At 38.3% G+C, this 23,989-nt stretch overlaps 1 protein-coding gene across 1 annotated transcript in view; it reads right to left on the reverse strand.

Moving 5' to 3' along the window:
- TSBP1 (testis expressed basic protein 1) overlaps window positions 1–22,729 on the reverse strand; it is an 81,773-nt gene extending 59,044 nt beyond the window's left edge. The window contains 2 exon segments of the mRNA XM_074333927.1: window positions 13,164–13,308; window positions 22,640–22,729. Of these exon segments, the coding sequence (XP_074190028.1) occupies window positions 13,164–13,308; window positions 22,640–22,729 (235 nt within the window).
- Window positions 22,730–23,989: the final 1,260 nt, after the last annotated feature.

Raw genomic sequence — 23,989 nt, forward strand, 5'->3', positions numbered from 1 at the left:
TGGAAGCTACTGCAAAGTAGTACGTTTTCACTGCCTTGAATGTCTTCTGTTTTATTTTGCTTGTCTTCTACTGTCTCTATTTTTTTCTCTTATTCCTATTGTCATTTGGAAAGTTCTGAATGCTGCGTTTCATAAACATTTCACCTTTTTCTTTGGTTTATTAATCTGTGTGATTTCACTTTTTAAAAAACTTTTTTTTGTCTTCCTTAGTTACATCAGCACCTTACTTATGCCTTTTGAAATTCCAGTGAGTTTGTCAGCAGTCTAACCATTATTTCTGCCTTGAGAATAACAAATCTGTTTTAAGATGTCAAAAACCTCTTTACTGAAACAAGTTTATTTATGAAAAAAGTTAAATTTCCATGGAATTTCAAAGGTTTTATGTATGTTTGAAATTATGACTTGGACTTTTAGAACCTACTTTGGTCTTTTGTTTCCCTGTTCTAAAGATTTTCACCAGGATTCTTTCTCCCTAATCCTTTCCTCCCTCTTTTACCTGTTCAATTCTGTTCCTTTCGAACTTTTCTCTTTGTTGAAATTTCTTTAAGTGCTGAAGTATTGTTTTAAAAAATTATATTTAGTAGTTAAAAACTTTGTAATTTATTTCTCTTAAAATGATGAAATAGAGTTTTTACCTATGTAGTTATGACTGTTTTTGTTTTTCAGTTTGTTGTGCTTTGGGGGAAATAGTAGCTTTTCAGAGAAATGAGGTTTATCTCAGCACTTGGGAAGAGATGTCAGCTTTTTCTATGTGGTATAAACTGAAGTAGCATACTGCATTCCCACTATCAAATAAAGAAAATTGCAAAAGGACAGCTTCCGTATATTTAAGATTTAATAATATTAACCTATATTAGGAATGGCAAATATACCAGGTCTGACAATTAAGTTCGCAAACTTGCCACCGTGTGCTTACACTGGCAGCACTGTACAAACAGCTTGGTAAGGTTCCATAACCTGGTATGTCAGTGTCTCACAGCTGTGTTCGTGTCGATGTGTAGCAGTGTCTTGCTAAGTGATGTTCATTATTGTTGTTACGTCTTTTGTGTGCCTTTGCGAGAATGTCTGAGCTTGAATTAGAGCAACGAACAAAATTTCTTGTTAAACTTGACAAGAGTGGAAGTGAAATTAGGGACATGTTAGTCCAAGTTTATGGGGATAATACCATGAAGAAAACGGCAGTGCATAAATGGATTAAATGTTTTTCTGAGGGGAGAGAACATGTCGCTGATGAAGAGAGGTCAGGGCAGCCAGTAACGAGCAGAACTGATGAAAACATTGCAAAAATTCATCAAACTGTGCACCAAAATCGTTGGCTGACAGTGAGAAGTATAGCAAACTAAATAAACATTAATAGAGAAATAGTTAGGAAAATCTTAGCTGAAAACCTTGGCATGAGAAAGGTGTGTGCAAAAATAGTCCCGAAGGAGCTCACCAATGAACAAAAGCAAAGGAGACTCGAAGTTTGCCGAGACCTTTTGGAGAGGCAAGACGATGTTTTGGCCTGTGTTATCACTGGTGATGAAACATGGGTGTGCCAATATGACCCTGAAACAAAGGGTCACAGTGCACAATGGAAGTCAGCCAATTCTCCACCACAAAAACACTTCAGTCAGTCCAAATCAAGAGTCAAAACGATGCTGCTAACCTTTTTTGATATCAGAAGGATTATTCATTATGAATTTGTACCAACTGGACAGTTAACCAAGTTTACTATTTGGAAGTGCTGAAAAGGCTGCATGAAAAAGTTAGACAAAAATGACCTGAACTTTTTGCCAACAATTCATGGCTCTTCCATCACGACAATGCACCAGCTCACACGGCACTGTCTGTGAGGGAGTTTTTAGCCAGTAAACAAATAACTGTATTGGAACACCCTCCCTACTCACCTAATCTGGCCCCCAATGACTTCTTTCTTTACCCAAAGATAAAGGAAATACTGAAAGGAAGACATTTTCATGACATTCAGGACATCAAGGGTAATACGATGACAGCTCTGATGGCCATACCAGAAAAAGAGTTCCAGAATTGCTTTGAAGGGTGGACTAGGTGCTGGCATTGGTGCATAGCTTCCCAAGGGGAGTGCTTCGAAGGTGACCATAGTGATATTCAGCAAATGAGGTATGTAGCACTTTTTCTAGGATGAACCCATGAACGTAATTGTCAGACCTCGTGTATAAGAGTTATGTGCTAATTCTGATGAATTAGTAGCAACTTCTTGGAGATAAGAATTTTAGGTTGACTGTGGGCTGAGCAGGAAAGAGACTCTGATTAATTACTGAAGTCTTCCCTGGGCAAAGGCGTGAGCAGAGGTGGAACACATCATACATTTTCTATTCCTGACCTAAAGTAATATAGAATAATGAGGGCAGAGGAAATTTTTAAACTGAGAGTTTTGTGGCCTTGCCCACCTGAAGACAAATAAGCAGGACAGTCAAAGATACCCACTTTCAGAGTGGACTTTCAGAATGGAGAAACAGCAAAAAAACTTAAAGACTTGAGTATCCTGCCACAATACTAAGTGTTATGTGTTTTTGGATCAAGGACACAGTTTCTATGGGTCTTCTTCCACAGAAGAAGTTCTCTTAGAGAGCACCACATTTTCCATACTGGACAGAAATACTGTCTTTGAGGGGTCACAAACTCAAGCTGCCTTCAGGGGTCCAGCAGGTCTCAGGTATGCGGGTAGTAGGGACGTTGGCCATTTGAAAAGTGCACGCCCTATCTAGAAGCATGCAAATTCAAAATTTAAAATATTGCAAGTGGCAAGATTTCTTTTTTTTTTTTTTTAAGGCCGAGTGATGTTCTGTTGTATATATGTGCCAACTCATCTCTATCCAATCATCTGTTGATGAGCCTAGAGGGTATTAGGCTGAGTGAAATAAGTCAGATAGAGAAAGACAAACTCCGTATGATCTCATTTATATGTGGAACTTAAAAAACAATATAAATTAAGAAAGAAAACTTATTGGAGAGAATCACTTCATAAATTATATTAATGTCTAACCATTATACTGTACATCTGAAACTAATATAATATTGAATGTGAAAAAAATAAAAATTAAAAAATAATAAAAATTAAAAAATAAATGTGATTCCTGGAGTTGACACTGAGGAATAAAATAAAAATCCACAAGAGTCTGGATTAATTGGTTTAAAAAGCATGCAATTCTCATCACTCTTTTGAGAAAGGGGATCCTGGTTAGTTCTCATCAAGTACTGTGGGTGATCAGATGCTAGAATGCTTGGATGTGAATGAAGTTTCTGTACTTACTGGTTGTATGACCTGGCAGAGTGTGGCACATATACTCAGTATATATTAATTATTGTTTCAAATTGCAGTCTTTATCTGTGTATACCTGCAGGAGGGATGGACCATAGCCTCCTGTGCCTTGGGCACGAGGCTTGTTTGAGATTTTCAAGGAAAGAATAGGATCAAGGCCTTTAAGTCCCTGGTTTGAGAGCCCCTCCCCCAAATTACTCCGGTCCAGTGAGTTGCCTATGAGGTTGACCTCACAAGAGAGCGTCACCCATTCGGCGGCACCACAATCATAATGAATTTTAGGGATAAATAGCTCCCTGGTGGCCTCCTGCATCTTTCAACTGAATACTCTGTATAATAACTAATTACTCACTTTCCTCTGGACTTAATCCCATTTACGTTATTTACATTATTCACCATCACAGGATAATTTTCACCTTAAGGTGCTTATTATCATAATGAGTGATAAAAATAACCACTACTCTGATTTTCTTTCCATCCTTCTTTACTCTCAAAAATCCCAACCCGCCATGCTGTCTGGAATTCATATCAGCAAATTCCCCTATATCTTTAACTTCTTCAAATGTTCTCTTTACCATTTTAATAAGCCTGACTGTCCTTTAAAATGCTGCCTCTTGCAGCCCTCTGAGCAATGGTGATTTTTTATCCCATATCCATGTACAAGAGGTTCTGGAAATAAAGCAACAGAAATTAAAGATCTGAGGTTATTATTTTACTTTGTTCCTATAGTAAATTATTCTTTTGATGACTTATTTGGATGAAAACAAAGCAAAACTAAATAAAACCTGTTTTGATGATAAAAGTAATAAATTATTGAGCTTGATAGTTTTCCAAGGGCACCCTTGCAGATAACACACACACACACACACACACACACACACACACACGCACACACACTAAAACAGCTGTTTTTATAGGATGGCATTATGTTACAGTATTGAGCTAGTAAAATAATTTTGAGATTTAGGTTAATATACAATGTTTGATTTACAAATCACATTTTAAAAAATTGAACTAATATTTTTACATGTATAATTTCCCAAATTCCTTGAAACTTTTTATTTCAAAAAGATACTTTGAATTGAAAAATTAAATATATTTAATATTGTCCTGGCAATAGTTGAACAAACACAACATTTGGAGTTGAAAGACTGTTTGGAGCCTCGGTTTTACCTTTTACACTCTGTGTGTCCCAGGGCAGTAAAACAGTATCCTTGAACTTCAATTTTATCATCTGTGATTCCTTTAAATATAGAGTCAATAAACATGGCTTTCTTTATTTACAACTCTCCCCTCCTCCTTTACTCTCATTCCCTGCCCTCTTCACAACCTTCTTTCTTCTTCCCTCCTATCTCTAAATTAAAGAAGATATATTATTTTGCTGAAACCATCATGGCCAGCTAAAACCATTTTAATCCTCTTTTTAGTCTTAAGTGGGCTTTTCATTTTCCAAAATTCTCATTAATTTCAGATAAATGGTCAATGATGGGGAAGGAAGAGGACGAGGGACAAGAGCTAGGCAGTTAGGGAACCTCCTAATTGTGACACTTCAACCCATGACACACCAAAGAGAATAAGAATTGGGAATAGAAAAGGAACTCACCGCTTTGGTCTCTTAAAAAGAAACATAAATTTAAAAGTTTATGTGGTTATCTGTCTCAAAAACTACACTTTTTTTTCCCTTCTTTTTTTGGTTTTGAGTATCAGAAGAGGGAAGCCGTGGGAGCACCAAACCCTGCGTGTTGGTTGCAGCTCAGGGAGGTAGGAATCAGACATCTCCTCTGTTGCTGCAGCCAGACCTGGGGACACCTCCAGGGAAGGCCTCCCTTACCCCTCAGACATACAAAGCTTTGAAATTCTCAGAAGACACATAACACCACTTGTCTCTCATACTGTATTGTATCCATTAACATCTCATGTTTCTTACTGACTCCTTGCTCTCTTGCTCCTTTATTCTGTTTTCCCAGCACTACAGGTTTGGAAATATTTTCTGTTTTCTGCTGACATGTCATTACGGTAAGCCACTAGAACGGTTCATTCACTTCGTATATTTTTGGTTGATTATTGAGGTGTCTGGCTTATGTAGAACAAAGAAATTGGAGAAATGTGAAGCTCAAGCTTTGGCTGTGTCTCAGTGGAAGAAGCCGGGGCAGTTTAGGAACATGTCCCCATAATTAAATGTCACTACAATTGAAGAAAAGTAAAGGTACTTACCAATGCTTGATCGAGACAGTGCTAAAAGGAAACAAAACAAGAATGGGATCTGCGTTTCTCAGGGAAAATTTAGATTCCATAGCTACTATGTTAGGGAAAGGTTGTGGGAAAGATGGCAGCAATGGGTCACATTCATTTGCAGTGCAGTGCAGTGTGGCAGACAGATGGCTATATCCATTTACGGATTGCTTTTTGGTTATAAACTTCAAATTTTGTATATTTTCTCAGTAATACTCTTGTGGTAGGATAGCATTGCAAGATGTATACAACCTATCTTTTAATTTTTTTTAGTAAGAGGCTTAAAATATTCTGGGGTATTACTAGTTTCTGAGTCCATGGAAACTTTTCTGTCTCTATGTCTTCTTTTATTTCTGATCCTGCTGCTTTTGTTTGTTCCCTCTTTGCCTCTTCCTCCTCCTCTTCCCCACTCTCCTTAATTTTCTTTCTCTTCCCCGTTCCTCCTTGTTTGAAAGATCCTTTGTTGCACCAAACTATTAGGCTGGTGCAAAAGTAATTGCGGGTTTTGCAATTATTTTTAACCTGTTAAACTGCAATAACTTTTGCACCAACCTAATATTACTACATAAGTGCTTCAACAGGGGGTTTCCACTTCTCAAAAATCATGTGTGTCCTATGGGGATGCTGAATAGAAAACAAAATCAGGACGTACCTGAACGTTAGAAGATAAAGAAAGAGTCAAGGCAGAGAAAGGGGACTTGCTATCAAGGTGGATATTTCTCCTCTCCTCTGATCAGTTGGAAAAGTTGGGCACAGTATTTTTTAAAGTTTAAAAATGGAGAGCTGAGTTTGAAAACTAGAAAGAGAAGTCTCCAAGAACCACATAGCAAGAGGGAACCCATAATTTTGATAGTGAAGGACAAGTTTCATCATCCACACATCTCACTGGGAGGCTGGGGTTTCAACGCCTGATCTGGAGCAGAAATCAAGGCCACAGGCCTCAGCATTGTAAGGACCCAGGACTAGTCTTCCTGTACATCTAAGGCTCACAAAAGCACTATCTGTGAAATCTCCCTGTTGGCCAGGGTCTGCCAGGAAGCAGCCTGTTTGCACAGGCCATGGCTGGAAATCGAGTACCCAGTAATTGTAGGACCTTTAGGGGAGGTTGGGTTCAGGTACACAGACCACGTTTGAGCCCTTCACGTGGGAAAGAAACTAAGTGCAGAAACTGTTATAAAAACGGACCTAAGAAGCTATGCAGTACTAGGGTTATTGCACAACACAAGAGTTTATAAGGAACTCAAGCACATGAAAACCAGTGAGCTCACAGACTATGTGAGGAAACCTTCTGTCATGACAGACAGTAGCCACAACACACGGACGATACATAAGAAGAGCCGTTCAAAAGGAATTTTCAACAACAGTGATTAGACATTTAAATACCTTACGAAGTGTTCACCCCAATAAGTCTAGTACCCATCTGGCACCATACATAGTTACTATAATATTATTCACTATGTTCCCTATGCTGTACTTTACATCCCTGTGACTATTTTTAAAATTGGCAGTTTATACTTCTTAATCCCTTTCATCTTTTTCACCCATCTCTCCTACTATCTGACAACCATCAGTTTGTTTTTTGTATCTATGGCATTGTTTGTTTTTTAGATTCCACATATAAGTCCAGTGATATTAGGAATAAAAACAGGACATATTCGTAGATGGGGGTGAATAATTTTTAAAATCACAAAGTAATTTTGTGCCATTAAATACAAAAAAAGCATTAATTAAAATTTATTGAGTACTTATTTGTGATAAATTTTTGTCAGCAAACAGGGATTCCCTTTCTATTTCTAGAAAGGAAGTTGCTACATGAAAGCAAGCATCATACTTAATGGTGAAGCCAGAGATATTCCTGCTAAAGTCAGATTCCATGTAGGATGCCTGTGATTATTGCTGGTATTAACATTGTGCTGGACATTTTGGGCAGAACAATAAGGTAAGACAAATAATTAAGGTAAGAAAAAGGGTTAAGAACTGCAAAAAAGACCCAGAATTTTTAGTTTTTGCAGATAAGACTTTTACGTACAGAATCCAAGAGAATCTAAAAAGTATTAGAACTCTAAGAGTTCAGCAAGGTGGCTAGACACAAAAGCTACTCTTAACAATGCAACATACAACTTATATACCAGCAATAATTATTTGTAAAATCCAATAGAAAAAAATACCATTCACAACAGAAACAAATATGTGCATAAGAATTAATCTAACAAAAGATACCCAAGGCCTTTTAGAGAAAATTTTAGAACATTATTGAAAGGTGTATAAGATGTGAATAATAGCCACATTGCCATATTAATGCATGGGGTTTTGTAAATCTATAGACTCAATGAAATTCCAATAAAATCCTATTGTGACTCATATGGAACTTGAGATATTGATTCTAAAATTCTTGATTAAGAGTAAAGGTCGAAGAATAGCCAAAGCATTTCTGAAAAGAAGAAAGAAAGAGCATGTGCCATTTCTCATATTAAATATTATCAAAAAGCTTTAGTACTGGAAGCTATTTAGTTTCAGTTCAGCAAAAGACAAAAGATTATTGGAGGGAGTGGCCAGTTAGCTCAGTTGGTTAGAGCGTGGTGCTGATAACACCAAGGTTTCTGGTTTGATCCCCACATGGGCCACTGTGAGCTGTGCCCTGATTACTGGAACAGAGGAGAAAATCCAGGGAAAAACCAAACATAAGATGAAGGAGGTATTACAAATCAGCGGGGAAAGAATGCATGAGTCAATACACAATGCGATATATAGATGATGTATTACAGAAATGCACACTCGAAACCTATGTAATTTTACTAACCAATGTCTCACCCCAATAGATTTAATAGAATAAATAAATAAAAAATTCATTCCAGTTGGAACAATTGGTTTTTGAGAAGAAAATTAGACTCCTGCTTATTTATGAACAAACTAAAAAACACCCCCCAAAAAAATACATAAAAAACCCTGCATTTGGATTAAAGTCCTATATGTGAAAAGAGAAACTTTATAACTATTAAGAGAAAGCATAGGATAATATCTTTGTGATACGAAGATAAGAAAGGCCAAAAAAAGCAAAAACTCTAAAATAAAACAAAAGATTGACAAGTATTATTATAACAAATTGTGTGTGGGGGTGAGGGTGGGTGGGAGGGAGAATGGGGACCTTCTAAATGTCAAGAGACACCATAAAAATTTAAACCTATGAGACATGATTGGAGGAGATATTTGCAAATATTGAATGTAAAATATGAAAGAGCAGCTTCACAATCATAAAGAATTCCTACAGATCAATAACCTAATAGATAAATGGGTAAAGTAAATGAACAAACAATTTGTATAAGGTGAAGCCTAACTAGCTAATAACTATATTGAGAAGATACTCAATTTCAGGAGTGAGCAGGAAAATGCAAATTAAAAAATTTTGCACTTATCAAAGTGGCAATAATGTGAAAGGATTGCAAAATCTAGGGTTGTTGTTGATGCAAGGAAATGGGAAACTTTTATACATTTTGGTGTGCCTCCTATGTAACTACCATGAAGTTCAACTAAACAATAGCTAGTAAATTAAAATTTGCCTAAATTACGTCAATGTTCATACTCAATGTGATTCGTGAATCTCACTTCAGAGTGTGTACCCTGGGTAACTGTTTTCCATTTACTTGAGGACATTCCACAGCATTATTTGTGATAGCAGCACTTGGCAACACTAAGCATGCATCAGTAGGGGAAAGAATAGACTAAATGTTTTATTTTCATAAGTTGGAATATTATTCAACAATTAAAAAGTATAACCTGGATTTCTATGTATCTCAATGTTACAATGTTTTGGGGAAAAAAGCAAGTTGTAATGATACTTTCAGAATGATGCCATTTTAGTAAAATTTTTAAATCATACAAAACAGTAATATATATTGTTCAGTGATACATAGAGATTATATAAATATATGAAAATAAACTTAAAAGATTTATAATACATTTATAAGTCTTTGGGAGGGGGAAGACTAGAATGGGTCTAGGGATAGGAACTAAAGGACTTTCTATGTTATCTGTCACTTGAGAAATATGACAAAATATCAGTTGTCAAATCTAGGGTGTGGATTTACAAGTGTTAATTGTTTTTGTACTTTATTTTAAAAACTTCTTTATGAGAATGAAAAAACAAATACAGAAACTATAGGACTTGCAAACAAGATGACAGAATTCAAAGAAAACCACATAAAGAACTTACCTATGGAGTTGGCTGATAGTGCGAGAGAGAGAGAGAGAGAGAGAGAGAGAGAGAGAGAGAGAGAGAGAGAGAGAGGCATCAGGTGAATTGTCAGAATCTGGATCGCTATTCTTTGCATATCAGCTTCAGTCATTGTAAGCTCTCCTCAGAAGGTGAAGGCCAGGTCGAGGGAGATCCACTGACCTGGTGGTGGGTGCTAAGGCCTCCCCCACCAGCTGTCTCTCATCCTTTCAATCGCTATGAAGGTCTTCATCTTTTAGTAAACAGATGCTACTCCTGTGAAATTGTGTGGCTTATATTTTTCTTTGTCCTCATCAATCTCTTTCTCCTTGTCTCTTTCTCTCTTTTCCCCCCACTTTATCTATGTCACTTCCATTTGTTCACTCATCATTTCCTCTATTTTTTTCCTTTCTTCTAAGTCAATTTGGAAACTTGTTTGTTACTGACAGACCATCCTAGGAGACGTTACCTATTGCTTAGTATTTATATGAACTGATAGGGCTTCTCTTTCCTCAAAGCATTTACAATCTAGGGGAATGTTACTAATGGGAAGCAAATTTTTGTTGAGCAACAAGAGAATGCTTATTATAATCCCTTTTGGATCCCTCTAAAAAAACAAACAAATAAAAATTTGGATTTTCTGGTTCTGTAGTTTTGATATCATTACAGAGGATTACCCAATCAACACCCTCAAACATCCAAGTAGGCAAAATTGGAGGCAAAATCTCCTCAGGGCTTAATTTATCAGTCAAATGACATGAAAAAGCAGGCAAAGATTAACTAAGGTAAACGTATAGTGAGAAGAAATAAACTGTACATGGAAACACTGCAACAGAAAATATATTAGTTATAAAATAGGTAAAAGCCAAGTAAGAGAAGAAATGGGAATTCAAGTTCAATGAAGATATGGGAAATTATAACGAATACACATGCACGTACAGACAGTGCCAAAAAAATGTATATGCATTTTAAGAAAGGAAAAATCTGTATTGAAATTACGCGGATGGTAACCACTTTGAGCACCTCTTGTAATTGCAGAAGTCAAACGTGACTTGTATTCATCTTTTGTTAACAGTATATATTGAATATTATAATTTTAATACAGTTTTTTCTTTTCTTAAAATGTGTGTACATTTTTTTTGGCGCCTTCTGTATTTATTGTGATTGAATATGCATCCTGTGACCTAAAACTTGTTTCTTAGTGATGTCATGGAAACAGATTTTCTAAAAGATCTGGAGACAAAGCAAATTACACAAAAACTAGTCATGTGCTCACCATTGTTTTCGTGAAAGTGTAAAAATAAATAATACACCCAAAGTGACTTAAATTATGTTGCATGATGATAGCATTTGATATTGTCGAAAGTATATGTAGCTAAAATCTACCTAGAAATGTAAAGACAGCATGTATTTTTTTTTCTCAGCTTATTTTCTGAAAATGAGTGTTTTTCTTCCATACTTGGTTGTCACTGTGATGGGAATTAAGTCCAAAACACACAAAATCTTCTGTGTTTTACACTAATGGTACTTGTTTCTCCAGTTCTGTGGCTATTTTAAAAATAGTAAATACTAAATAAGAAGTAACTATTAAGAAATGACGAACACTTCATGTGCTGCACTTATATTTGCTAAAAATGAAAAATATTAAAAAGTAAGTCTAGTGTATTTAAGAAGTTTTTAATTATCCTGGCAACTTTAACGTGTAATATGTGACATACTTAAATTCAACTAAGATTTAAGTACTAAATTTCATGTACGTAAACTAATATAATGATGTTGCCTAATATTTTCCTGTCAGAAGATTTTCATAATCTCAAGTTGACAAACAAATTATATTTCTATGTCCAGAAATGATAGAGGGGAGACTAGTAGAGCTTGGGAACTTAGAAACTTAGGATGACTGAGATTTAGAGGGACACCTTAGAGGTGACTGGAAAGTCAGAGAAATAAATTGTCATTTGGCTTTCTGAATTTTAAATTATGGTTTAGTCAGACCCCAACAAAATGTTTACTGATGCAAGTTTTCCCTAAGAATGCAAGGATAGCCTGGAACAGAAAGAAGCTAAGATTGCAGACTGCAAACTAAAGATCCATAACCAGGAAATTAATAATTAAGGTATTATGAAGTTGTGTAAGAATAAACTCTAACCGCATGAAATTTGAAGTCAGACTTTCCTAAGTTCGTATCAGCTTGAGGGTTTGCAAGCCTGTGTATGGCCTTGGGCAAGTCCCTCACATTTTTCAAGCGTAAGTTTCTCTTTTATAAATTAGGGATAACAAAGTATCACAAGCTAATTGATTTAAGAACTGACTGATGAGGGGAATTCTGCTCTAAAAGAGCAGAAGCCTGGAAACCAGTTAGCAGGCAGTTGTAATAATAGTTCAGGCAAGAGATGCTCACCCAAGACTGTCATGGTAAAAAGTGGTCTGATTCGGAATGTAATTCAGAAGTATCAGGGATGGGATTTGCTGGTGAGACACAAGTGAGAAGAGTGAGAGAAAGGAGTTAAAGATGACTCCAAGGCAGATGTTTGAGCAATGGGGCGAATAGGGCGCCAGTACCTGTGTGCAGTAGGATCAGGCCTTGGGTTTGGACATGTTACGAGGGAGATGCCTCTCATACATCTTCAGGACTACTGTATGATGGTTGTATTGGTTGTTCCCTACACAAAGGGATACAGGACTGCCATCCCTAACAGCCTCCCTGGTGTGGGGCTGCATCTGTAATTTGCACCCAAGTAACCTGTGGGCTAGTAGAGGCCTTGGACAGCTGGGGGGCAGGGGAGGTGATTTGGGGCTCTTCATTTTTGTACGGTTGACAGGGCCATTTGTAGACATTAAATAAAATTTAAAACGCCCATCAGAGTCACCAGCACATAGTAGGTGCCGAGCATGTGTTAATTCTCTTCCTGTCCCGTGTGCATAGTTTTACGTTGCTTATCTGTGTGCACGTAAATTCCTCACATTCAGGGAGCTTCTTGCACTGGTTAAATGTGCTGTTCTGATGGGGTTTGTTTCCCAAGACACATGAGCTGTAAATGACAATAGTAGAAAACAGCGCTTCTTTGTCCCCTAAGAATTTCAGTGCATGTGTCATACCCTAATGTGATGTTTTTAGGGATTTATTCCTCTATTTCTTAACATTTGTATTAAGAAAGGCACATGGAACGGTTAGCATTTCTGATCTCTGGGACACTGAGTTTCTCTTGAGTGCTCAGATTACTTTTGTTAACTGATTAGGAGGTGGAGAGGAGAGGAACTGGTGGGAAAGTTGCCTCATAGAGTGAAGGTGAACATTTCTGAACGCTTCTCAGAATCTTCTATACACTACTTGGTTTCTTGTCTTTTTACCTGGGTAGGTTGGACAGCCCCTTATGCTGTAACAGGAAAAACATTGATTTTCCTTTAATTTTGGCCACAATATCTAAATATACTTACCTCGATCATCATATGAAGTGTCTAGAGGATTGAGGAAAAAATATAAGATTCTTAATTTCTCATAAACAAATTTCTGTATTGATTTCTTGTCAATAACAGTATCGAATTTATTTACCACTGTCTGTTGAATATGAATGTCGGAATCCTAAAAGACAAAATGTAAACGGTGAGATCTACCCTGACAACTATGTCTACATTATTTCCTTATTAGGTGAAAATCTGTTTATGTCTTATTTCAGATTTCCTGAGAGGAAAAATCTTTGTGGGGAAAAAAAAAGGATTAGGTCTACTAACAACCCATCAAGAAATGTTTCATCATTAGTCTAAAGCCAACTACTAAGATATATATTTTTTTACTTTCCTGGATGTTTCCATTTTCTTTGGATTCCATTTCAGAAAAGAAAGAAGGGATGCTATGGCCCTTTGCTCCTCGCTCTCATTGGTCATGACAGATGAGTCAGAGATAAGAAGAGGATTAATGGACCAAGAGTCCAAGTGTGGGGCATAGACAGCAAACAGAGTGACCAAGCTACCTCCTCCTTTCTTTCCTCTGGGGGATATGAATCTATACATAGGCTTGTAGTGTGTGTGTGTGTGTGTCCCTACAAAAAAGTAGAGCGTGCCTTGGAATCTTCTTTGAACCATCAGATTTCTGGATATTTTATTTCAAATAAGCTTTATTATTATTTCTTACTCATTCCAGAACACATATCCTGATTTGAGGGGCGGAGTATAACTCTAATATTAATAAGAAATACTGAAATTCAGTATAAAAGAGCCCTTTTTTGTCCTAAACCAAGTGGGGGATAGTGTGGGGTAAGAATGTGAGTACTGGACTCAGAGCCACAAACTTGGGTTCCCTATTCAACTCCTTCCTTTTCTATTCATTTGCTTAAGTCTCTTAACATTTTTGAGCATCAATTTCATCTTCTAAAATGGAGATGATAATATAGGTTGTGCTCATCTATTATATTGTACTTTATAGCTTACAAAGTGTCTTTTCATGTGTACTATTCAATCTTCATGATAACCCTTGAATTATATGATTTATTGCTATTTTACGCATCCAGGAAACTGTTTCAGAGAGGTTCCTTTTCCTTAACCTTTCCAAGATCTTAGGTTAAACAGGAGCTGGAAAGAATTCTTTTACTGGTCTTAAAAAGGGGACATATTTGCCTTTTCTGACAAAAATGCACAAATCTTTCATGTGCATATATGGGCGGTGCCAAAAAACTGTATACACATTTTAAGTGATGTCACCTATGTATTACTTTTCAAAGTTGAGTTGAATTATGGTAGCAATGTGTAATATGACATTTGCTCAAAAGATGGCGTTAATCTAATGAATGCTAGCGTCACTATGCGACAGGCAGGACAGTCAAAGAAAATGGCGGAAGCACGGTTGTCATTCAAGGAGCACAAGACCACATTGAAGTGGTATTTGAAATTCGAGAATGTTGTGGAAGTACAACAATGGGGGCGTGAGTATGCGACAGATCCTCCAACACGCCTAACTATCTCACGCGTTCGTCATAAGTGTGTGACGTGCACAAGGGACGATCCGGGAGGCCTCGCACAGCAACAAGTCCTGCTGCTTCTGCAGTAGTTCGCTGTAATCATAAGTGTCTGGATGCTGATGGTAACCACTTGGAGCACCTCTTGTAATTGCAGAAGTCAAATAGGACTCGTATTCATCTTTTGTTATCAGTATATATTATTACAATACAGTTTTTTCCTTTCTTAAAATGTGTATACATTTCTTTTTGGCACCCTCTGTATATGTATAGAGAGATGGGTTGGCAGTTGGATATTATTAACAGCAAAAGGTGTGCTGACCTAACAAATCTTGCTAAAAGGAAGATGAGTTTATTTTGTCCTCAAAAGAACACATTCCCCTGTTAATCTCTAGTAGTTCCTAATCTACTTACCTCTACCATCCTCATAGTCCAGAAGACTAGCACCTGGAGAAAAAAGGAGAGAGAACTTCATGATTTTGCTTCTTGAGAACTGGTGAGGCTTTAAGACCCTAAGAGCTAATGTAGACATTCACAACTCCTGGTAGTGAATGATGATGAAAATTAGTTCACTCTGTAGGAATTAGGGATTGTGCATAAGTGGCAGGAGCAGATGATGATAATGACTGTGGCAGTCACCAATTTCACGTTAGCTAGAGGCCAAATAACAGAAGGGCCTCCAAGTTGCTTTTCCTGGCCACGCTAGCACCTGGCTCCTGCTTTCTGTCTCTTAACGAATTCTGGGCTGTCTTTCTGCAACGTCGGCATCTCACTAGACATTGCCGTGGAAAAACTGCTTCCCCTCTTTGCCTCTTGAACTTGTTGCTCTCCTTGTCCATCATAATCGTCTTAGTCGTGTTCACTCTTATTTATTTTTCCTAGCTATGTTGGATTCCTCTACCCGGCACATTGCTGACACCTTCTTAACGACCTTCTGCCTCATTGCCTGAGGGGTCGCTATTTCCATGGCTTGGTATCTCTGTTGCTACTCTGGGACCACAGGCATTTGAAGAGAGCCTCAGAATCATGCAGACCTACCCACTACTAATTAATTCTGTCCAACTTCAGTTTGGCAGTCAGTGCTGCATAGAAATCTCCGGTGGATTTCTCCCAGTAACCTGTAAGTTCAGTTCATGGAATGATGCACTATGCAAGGAGCTGCAAATTCAATGGTACACAAGACAGATTTGGTCCCTATCTTACAGAAATTCCATAAATGCTTACAATCTTTCTTATTCTCATAGGCATAAGTACTTACTTTGTTCTGAACTGTATCTTGAGACATCAATTTCTGTGGAGGAAATAAACAAGAATATTTTTATTGGCTACTTGCGAGAGGCGTTCTTCCTGTCCCAACTCTCCTCTCTCTAACTTCTCTGCTCCTAAGGTGGCCCTCTTGATATGATGCATTGCTAGTTCCCACCTCTTTTCAGTGCCTTCAGCCAACCCTGTTCTACCTGTCCTTAGACATTGCTTGTTCTCTGAGGGATCATAGTGACTGAGGGTGAGAAATAGGGAGGGGATGCAGGTGACTAGAAGGAAGTGAGAAAGATACTGAGAAAAATCCTGGAAAGAGAGACCTCATGGCATAGAAGTAAGTCATTGCCTTCATGAGCCCCATCTGTTTCATTGACAAGTACTGCTCTATATTTGTCTCTTCTTATCAATCCCCCAATATTAAGTCACTGAAAGTCTTGAATTCTTTCCACATAGTACTAGTGGTACCTGTTAGCACAGTGTCTTCTCTTTTCCATTTTTTCCCTCAGGTAATTTCCCTTGGAGGTTAGGCAATTTTCTTTTAGAGTAATCTTGTTATTAATATTGTTAAATTCAATCTGATTTTTTTTTTTTTTTTGGTTGACATTGGTAATGTGAGCTTTGGGAGTTTAAAAGTGCAGGGTAAATCATTAACAGGTCAGAGATTCTTTGATTCATGTATTGAAATGGAATCCCAGGACATTGGCACAGTCTGTACCATCTGCTAAGTAGAAATGAACTCAGACTGAATCTTGGCCTCCCCCACTTTGTGACTTTTACAGGGAATCTCCACTTTGACTCATTGTTACTCACCGCTTTTCCTGCATTGTGTCCATCTTGTTAACAAAATAGCCAGAATGGCAAGTCCCAGAAGAGTCAGGATGACAGCCAGAGTTATTTCTGAAACAAAAACTCACCTGTAGGCCTCTTATTTAGGCCTGTACATTATCAGAACAGATTCTTGTCACCTCTTCCTGTTGTTACCAGATAGACAACCCTGCCACACATCCATCTGTTACCTCAACTTCTTTTTTCCTTTATTTTTCTCATCTTATTGTCCCCATGTTTGTTCCCCTGACCATTTCTTAGTTTTTTGTTGGTACTTTTGCTCAGATGCTGAGAATCTCAGATGTTGTGTAACCTTGGTTTAAAGTAGGAAATCTGAGAGATTTCCTCCACAAATGAACTCCTTACTCTGCAGACAGGGGAAAGTTAGAGGGAATCAGTAGTACGCAAACTCTGGGGTGCGAGAAAAAAAAATTAGTTCTATTTTTATGTAATTTTATCTCATAGCTTTAAGATTTCTAGATTTTCTATTTTACAGCACATATTAATGCAGTAGTATATTCACAAAATTTACAAATATACGTATGTAAGGAATGCATGCTTAAAAAATTCTACATGGTGAGTGATCAAAAATTTTGGAGGCTTTGACTGAAAGATCATGACTGAAGGAGGTCATATTAAAGAAAGTCACAGCAGAGGACAGAAATTTCTTATCTCAGGAGAGACCTTTTAGTCATCGCCCACCAAGCCCCTCATGATAAGACAGATATTTGTGAAGGTTGTTACTGTGGTTAATAGAAGAAAGCATAGTGGGATTGCCTAACCTGGGTTTGTTTCTGTGTCATAGGAGAGAAAATCTTAATAGATACTTTGCGATGATTATAAATAGAGACTATGGAGGTTTTAGGAAAAGAGGGAGGGAGGCATAGGGAGAGAAGGAGAGAGGGGAAGAGGGGGGCAGGAGGAAGGGAGGAACGAGTGTATGAGTAAATGAATCAATAAACCATAAATATGCCTGAGACAGTGAAAAATACTGAAGAAAACTGAATTCTGAAAGGCTAAGAAAATGAATTACACCAAGGTTAAGGCTACTGCAGAAAAGCCGCAATAGGTGAAATCACCTTAAGATGATTCTCACACCAAATCAGCTTTCAAAGATACGCTCCTAATGGACCACTAAAATGAACAGTTAATATCAGTTTGGCCTTTATCGTGCAAGTCAGAGTTTTGTAACGGATGTGAAATAATTCTTAGGGAAGGAAGGGATAACCAGATGGTGTTCTCAGATCAAGGCTCTGGAAAGTAGTACTCCCTTTGAGTGCTATGTGAGATGTTCTAGCTGTATGGTAGTTAGCAAATAATCTCTATTTATGAAAGGAAAATAAGAGGAAGAGTGGACACAGATTATAAACAGAGAAATATGACAGGAATTGAGACAACAGGCTAAGGAATTTTCCATTGCTCTGCGGGGTGGTTGTTTGCTTTGAGCAGCTCATACTCCATACACTGAAGGAGAAATCAGCGCTCAGTCTCGAGCTGAGTTCACTGTGGGTTATTTTCCTCAGGCTCCCAGAGGAATCAATGGGAGTGAAAGAAGGGATATTGAATTTGAAAGAAAGCAGGCAAGGAAAGTAAAAACAGTTGTGTTAAGGTCCTCAGAGAAGACTCCTGAGCCAATAGGGTCAAGGAGGCCTCCGAGTCAGTCCATACCCAAGACTGCCATGTTCCAGGTATTGTCTTCAATGGGTTCCGTGTCATCTAGGTTTCTTTGTCAGAGGGCGATCAAGATAAAATAAATACCCCAAGCTCACTGCTTCTGAGCAGTAGTAACTTGGATGTAGGGAAAGCCCTTGTAGGCAAACATGCAGAGGGTCGCTGAGGAATTGTGGGGCTCAGGTTGATCAGACCTAAGCAGACTAGAGGAGTGTGGCCTATGAAGGTTCTGGAATCTGTGTCATAACAAAGAGCTAGAACTTCAGAGAGGCAAGAGGAAAGAGAGAGGAGAACCAGGGGCTGGGAAGATTTAGAATACTTTGGAAGACCTTAAACTTAGGATACTGGAAGGGAATTTACTCTATTTGAGCTCTGGAATAATTTCAAATTTTCCAGATATTTTGAGGCCAGAGATTATGTTTCATTCATCTTTGTAATGCTTGAGTCAGAGAACCTCCTATAGAATAGGCACTTAATAAATGTTTGATGATTAAAAATGAGAAAAAAATCCTACATTTCTTTAAAAAGAAACAAATGAAGACTTAGCTGAGTTTTTGGCATAAGATAGTAAGGGAAAGTCAGGAGGTTTGTGGTGATAGGAAGAATGAGCTAGTGAATGAGATTGCATAAGCCATGTGGAGAACAAGGGGGGTAGTAAAACTCCCTTTTATCGAGTGTCTATGAACTATAAGTCTCTGTAGTAGATACTTTACAAGCACAAACTCATTTAATCCCCAATAACCTTCACAATGAAACCCTTTAAGACTGAGACATCTGAAGTTACCCAAATGGCCAAGTTTTTGACTCTAAAACCCACACTCTATTCACAGTGGTCTTGGATGCCTGCTGTCTATGGTGGGATTTTATAGGCTAAGCACTCAGCCTCTGGAGGAGGAGATTGATGCCCTTCAGTTTTAGGACACTCCACCTGCCAGGTCTGGGACAGCTCTGGACTACTTTGTTTTCTTTCTTTCTTTCTTTCTTTCTTTCTTTCTTTCTTTCTTTCTTTCTTTCTTTCTTTCTTTCTTTCTTTCTTTCTTTCTTTCTAAACTTATTGGGGTGACAATTGTTAGTAAAATTACATAGATTTCAGGTGTGCATGGGCTATTTTGATTTCTAAAATCAACTTTGATGGTTGAAATCCTTATTTGGCCTATTTTTATGGTCTAGGTTGATGAGGGAGGAGACATTTAAAATTTTTACATGTATAAACTTAAATTACTAGTATTTCAATAATCACTCCATAATTTAGTTCAGTTAAGACTCATCTATTGACACAGATTCATTCTTATTATACTACAAAGTAATTAGAACCATTGTGAGTACAATAGTCGATTATAATAATTAATTATATAATTTTGACTATTTTACTAGTACACTGTAATAGAATTACTAGGATTTGACTGCATAACATTTTACGAAATAGATTAGTGCCTCAGCCTGGATTCTGAATTGCAGCTCTCCAATTGTAGAATAAATGTAAACTGACAGCAAAATTTGAATGCAGGAAACATGATAATTCTATGATAGTACCCTCATAACTACTACTATCATCATAAAACTTGAACTCCAACTCCAACTAAACCAACAAAACTAAATACCCCTAAGATGATTAGTTTTATGTGTCAGCTTGGCTAGGCTGTGATGCCCAGTGGTTTGGTCAAACACCAGTCTAGCGAAGCTGTGGAAGTTATTTTAGATGTGATAAATATTTACAATCACAGGACTTTAAGTAAAGCAGGCTACTCTCATATTATGAGTGGGGCTCATTCAATCAGTTGAAGGCCTTAAGATCAAAGACAGATTTCCCAAGGAAGAAAGAATTATGGCTCAAAACTGCATCATAGAAACTCTGCCTGAATTTCCAGCCTGCTTGGCTTGCCCTGTGGATTTCGAACCCAAGACTGCAATATCAAGTCTTACATGAATTGGCAGCCTGCTGGCCCACCCTACAGATTTCAGACTTGCAAGACCCACGCAGTGTGTGAGCCAAGTCCCTTAAATAAATCTCTTTCTATGTATACTTTATTCTGTTTCTCTGGAGGACCCTGACTAATATACCTCTTTGCTAAATATCTAATTGTTGACAAGGAGATACAGTGTAGGTGTTAGAACAACGACCTATGGGCCCTCTGTGCATTTCCAGTAGGGGTGGGAGACATTTGATCTATTTTAGAAAATTGATCACCCACATAAGAATTCTAAACTCCTAACAAGGAGAAAGAAATAATATTCAAAGAGTACAGATATGTAACTTCCAATGGATTTGACTTGATTGAGGTTAAAGTTTAAGAAATACAGAGTAATGAATAGCAAGCATCTCTCTGTTTGCTTAGGACTGATAATCAAGGCATGTAGGTTAAAGGCATACATGTCCTTTCATGCAGGCGTTTGGATGGCATGAGAATATTTGGTGTTAATATTACTAACCAGTATCTAAAGTACACATGTTATGGGGCTGGCCCAGTGGCTCAGGCGGTTAGAGCTCCGTGCTCCTAACTCCGAAGGCTGCCAGTTCGATTCCCACATGGGCCAGTGGGCTCTCAACCACAAGGTTGCCAGTTCAATTCCTCGAGTCCCACAAGGGATGGTGGGCAGTGCCCCCTGCAACTAAAATTGAACATGGCACCTTGAGCTGAGCTGCCGCTGAGCTCTCGGATGGCTCAGTTGGTTGGAGCGCATCCTCTCAACCACAAGATTGCTGGTTTGACTCCCACAAGTGATGGTGGGCTGCGCCCCCTGCAACTAGCAACGGCAACTGGACCTGGAGCTGAGCTGCGCCCTCCACAACTAAGATTGAAAGGACAACAACTTGGGAAAAATCCTGGAAAATATATACTGTTCCCAATAAAGTCCTGTTCCCCTTCCCCAATTAAAAAAACAAAACAAAACAAACAAACAAAACATAAAGAGTTTAAGGCAAATAGATTAAAAGTAAGAGAATGGAAAACTATATATCATGCAAACATTAATCAATAAAGACTGATATATTAAAAAAATAAAGTACACATGTTATGTATTGTTGATTGATGGGAGGTCCATATAATTTAAATACCCTTAACAGGGAGCAATATAGCAATGTGTTGGGCAAAGGCAAGACTGATTTTCTTTTTGAACATTGCCATGTTTCAAAGTATAGTGTATAAATAGAAAATTTATTTGGTTGAATGGGATCTCTGTTCCCTTCTCCTTCCCTTCTCCTACTGGTATGCCCATTATTCTTATATTGCTCTTTCTGATGCGGTCAGATAGTTCTTGTAGAGTCCTCCTCCTCCTCCTCCTCCTCCTCCTCCTCCTCCTCCTCCTCCTCCTCCTCCTCTTCCTCTTCCTCTTCCTCCTCCTCCTCCTCCTCCTCTTTCTCCTTCTATTTCTTCAACTTTCAAGTCTCTCTTTTCTTCCATCTGTGTCATTTCCAGATTTCTATCTTCAATATTACTAATTCTTTTCTCCATCTAGTCAGCTTTATTTCCTAAGCTCGCTATTTTATTATTTATCTCTTTTATTGAGTCCTTTAGCTCCAGAATTTCTATTTGGCTCTTTTTAAAAATTTCAGTCTCTTCGGTAAAGTATTCATTTAGTTGTTGATTTTATTTTGAATTCATTGAACTGCCTATGTGAGTTTTCTTGCATATTGTTTTTTCAGAATAGCAATCTTGAATTCTCTGTCATTTAAATCACATATTTCCGTGTCTTTAAGTTTATTTTCTGGAGATTTTTTGTATTCTTTCTGAGCTGCCTGTTTCCTTGGTTATTCATAGTAATTGATGGATTTTTTGTCTTCCTGGGCATCTATAGAAATGAATTATGCAGCAAGTTGATAAGAAGAGGAGTTTGTTGTTTTCTAGTAGGTGGCTCGGGAGTGTGTTTTATTTTCTCTTGTACTGCTTCTGCTTCTCGCACCTCTGCTGGGCAGTAAAAAATGTCTTGTATTCCCTGGGGAGGGGGGTGTCTCCTCAGTGATCAGGTCGCCTCAGTCTCAGGGCACCACCCCTGTGGGAGAATGTGGTGGGTCATGGGGTTCCAAACCGCTGAAATCCCAGTGCTACTCCTGCAGCCTGTGCAGAGTTGTGCTGCCTGAGGTGTCACAGGTGCCCCCGCTGGGATCAGCCATGAAGGGTGGGGGTGGGGTGGGCTGGGAGAGGCCGGTGTGTTAATGGCTTTATTCTCCTCCCAGTAACGGTGATTGCCAGACCTCAGCTGTCTCACCTCTTTATCTCCACCCTTGTCACTTGGATTAGCTGCAGTGTGAGTCTGCTGCTCAGGAACTGTCTCTCCAGTTCTCAGGGCTGTAAACATTCTGCTTTGTAACCCAACACTCACTGCTGCAGTTTCTTCTGGAGCCCACTGCTAACTCTGGGAGGGTGCAGGGAGGTGAGCTCTGGGAGCTTGGGGGGATGCGGCCAGACTTCGTGGCTTTGCTTTCTGCCTGGCAATGGTGGGTGCTAGACCACAGCTGTTGTACTTCTGTATTCAGTCTCTGCCACTGGTTGCTGAGTTCAGCTGGTATATGCTGATCACTCAAGCGGGAATGCTCGGGGCCACAAGCAATGCATTTGCAGCCTGAATCCTCCCCTCTCCCAAGACCCACAGTGAGCTTTGGGCTGTGTCCACCGCACCCATCTCTGCTCCTTTCTCCCCCCTCCCCTATTCACCCCTATTTGCTCACCTTCAGATGTTTCGTTGCGTCGATCTCTCAGACGTGTTTGTGTGTTGCGCAGGAAATCCTTTGTTGAATTATAGCTGTTCCACTTGTAGCTTCAAGAGGAGAGATCAAGGGGACCCCCTATTCTGTAATGCTTCTAACGTCACTCCTATATCAAATTCTTAATACTCATTAATTTATCAGAGGGATGAAATAACTCAGTACTAGAGCAGTGTAAAATAGCATCTTCATTTTTATTTGTAATCTAGTTTTTTTGTCCCTTAGCATTTCTCTGTATTTTAAAAAATTTCTGTCATTTTCTTTTTAAAAGAGAACATTCCAGCTCCGCATGGGTGAGCTCTTGTGAGCTATGCATGGATTGAAAACCAAAGATATCTTTAAAAAAGAACAGGATGAAATATTTTAGTTCATTCTTGGGAACTTTTAAAACTAAATTATTTTACTTTGTGTGTGCACAGAAGCAGGAACAGGATAGTTACATGAGGTGGCCGCTGAAGGAAAAAGGACACCTGCTGTCAGTTAGGAGACTAAGTGAGGAAAGGATGATGCCAATTTCTGAAAGCAGGGAACTGAAGGAAGGCAGCGGAAGGGAAATATGCGTTATGCCAAGAAGTATTACCCTCGGCAGTGAGAGGGGCAGGAAATACGTATTCCTAAAGCTCAGATTCCCATGTTTGTCTGATCCTGGTATCTCCTCAGTAACTTCTTCCATATTCATATACCAGTAGGTCCCCAGTAAATAAGAAAACATTTTTTTCATTTTTGGACGCATATGTTTTAGGCATAATCATTAATCATAATCACAATCATAAGAAAGGTCTTTCATATTTGAACTGTTTAAAATTTATATAGATTAGCTCTGATTCTACCTAATTAATCCACTCAATTGAACA

This window comes from Rhinolophus sinicus, linkage group LG05 (genome assembly GCF_036562045.2).
Source record: "Rhinolophus sinicus isolate RSC01 linkage group LG05, ASM3656204v1, whole genome shotgun sequence".
Lineage (NCBI taxonomy): Eukaryota > Metazoa > Chordata > Mammalia > Chiroptera > Rhinolophidae > Rhinolophus > Rhinolophus sinicus.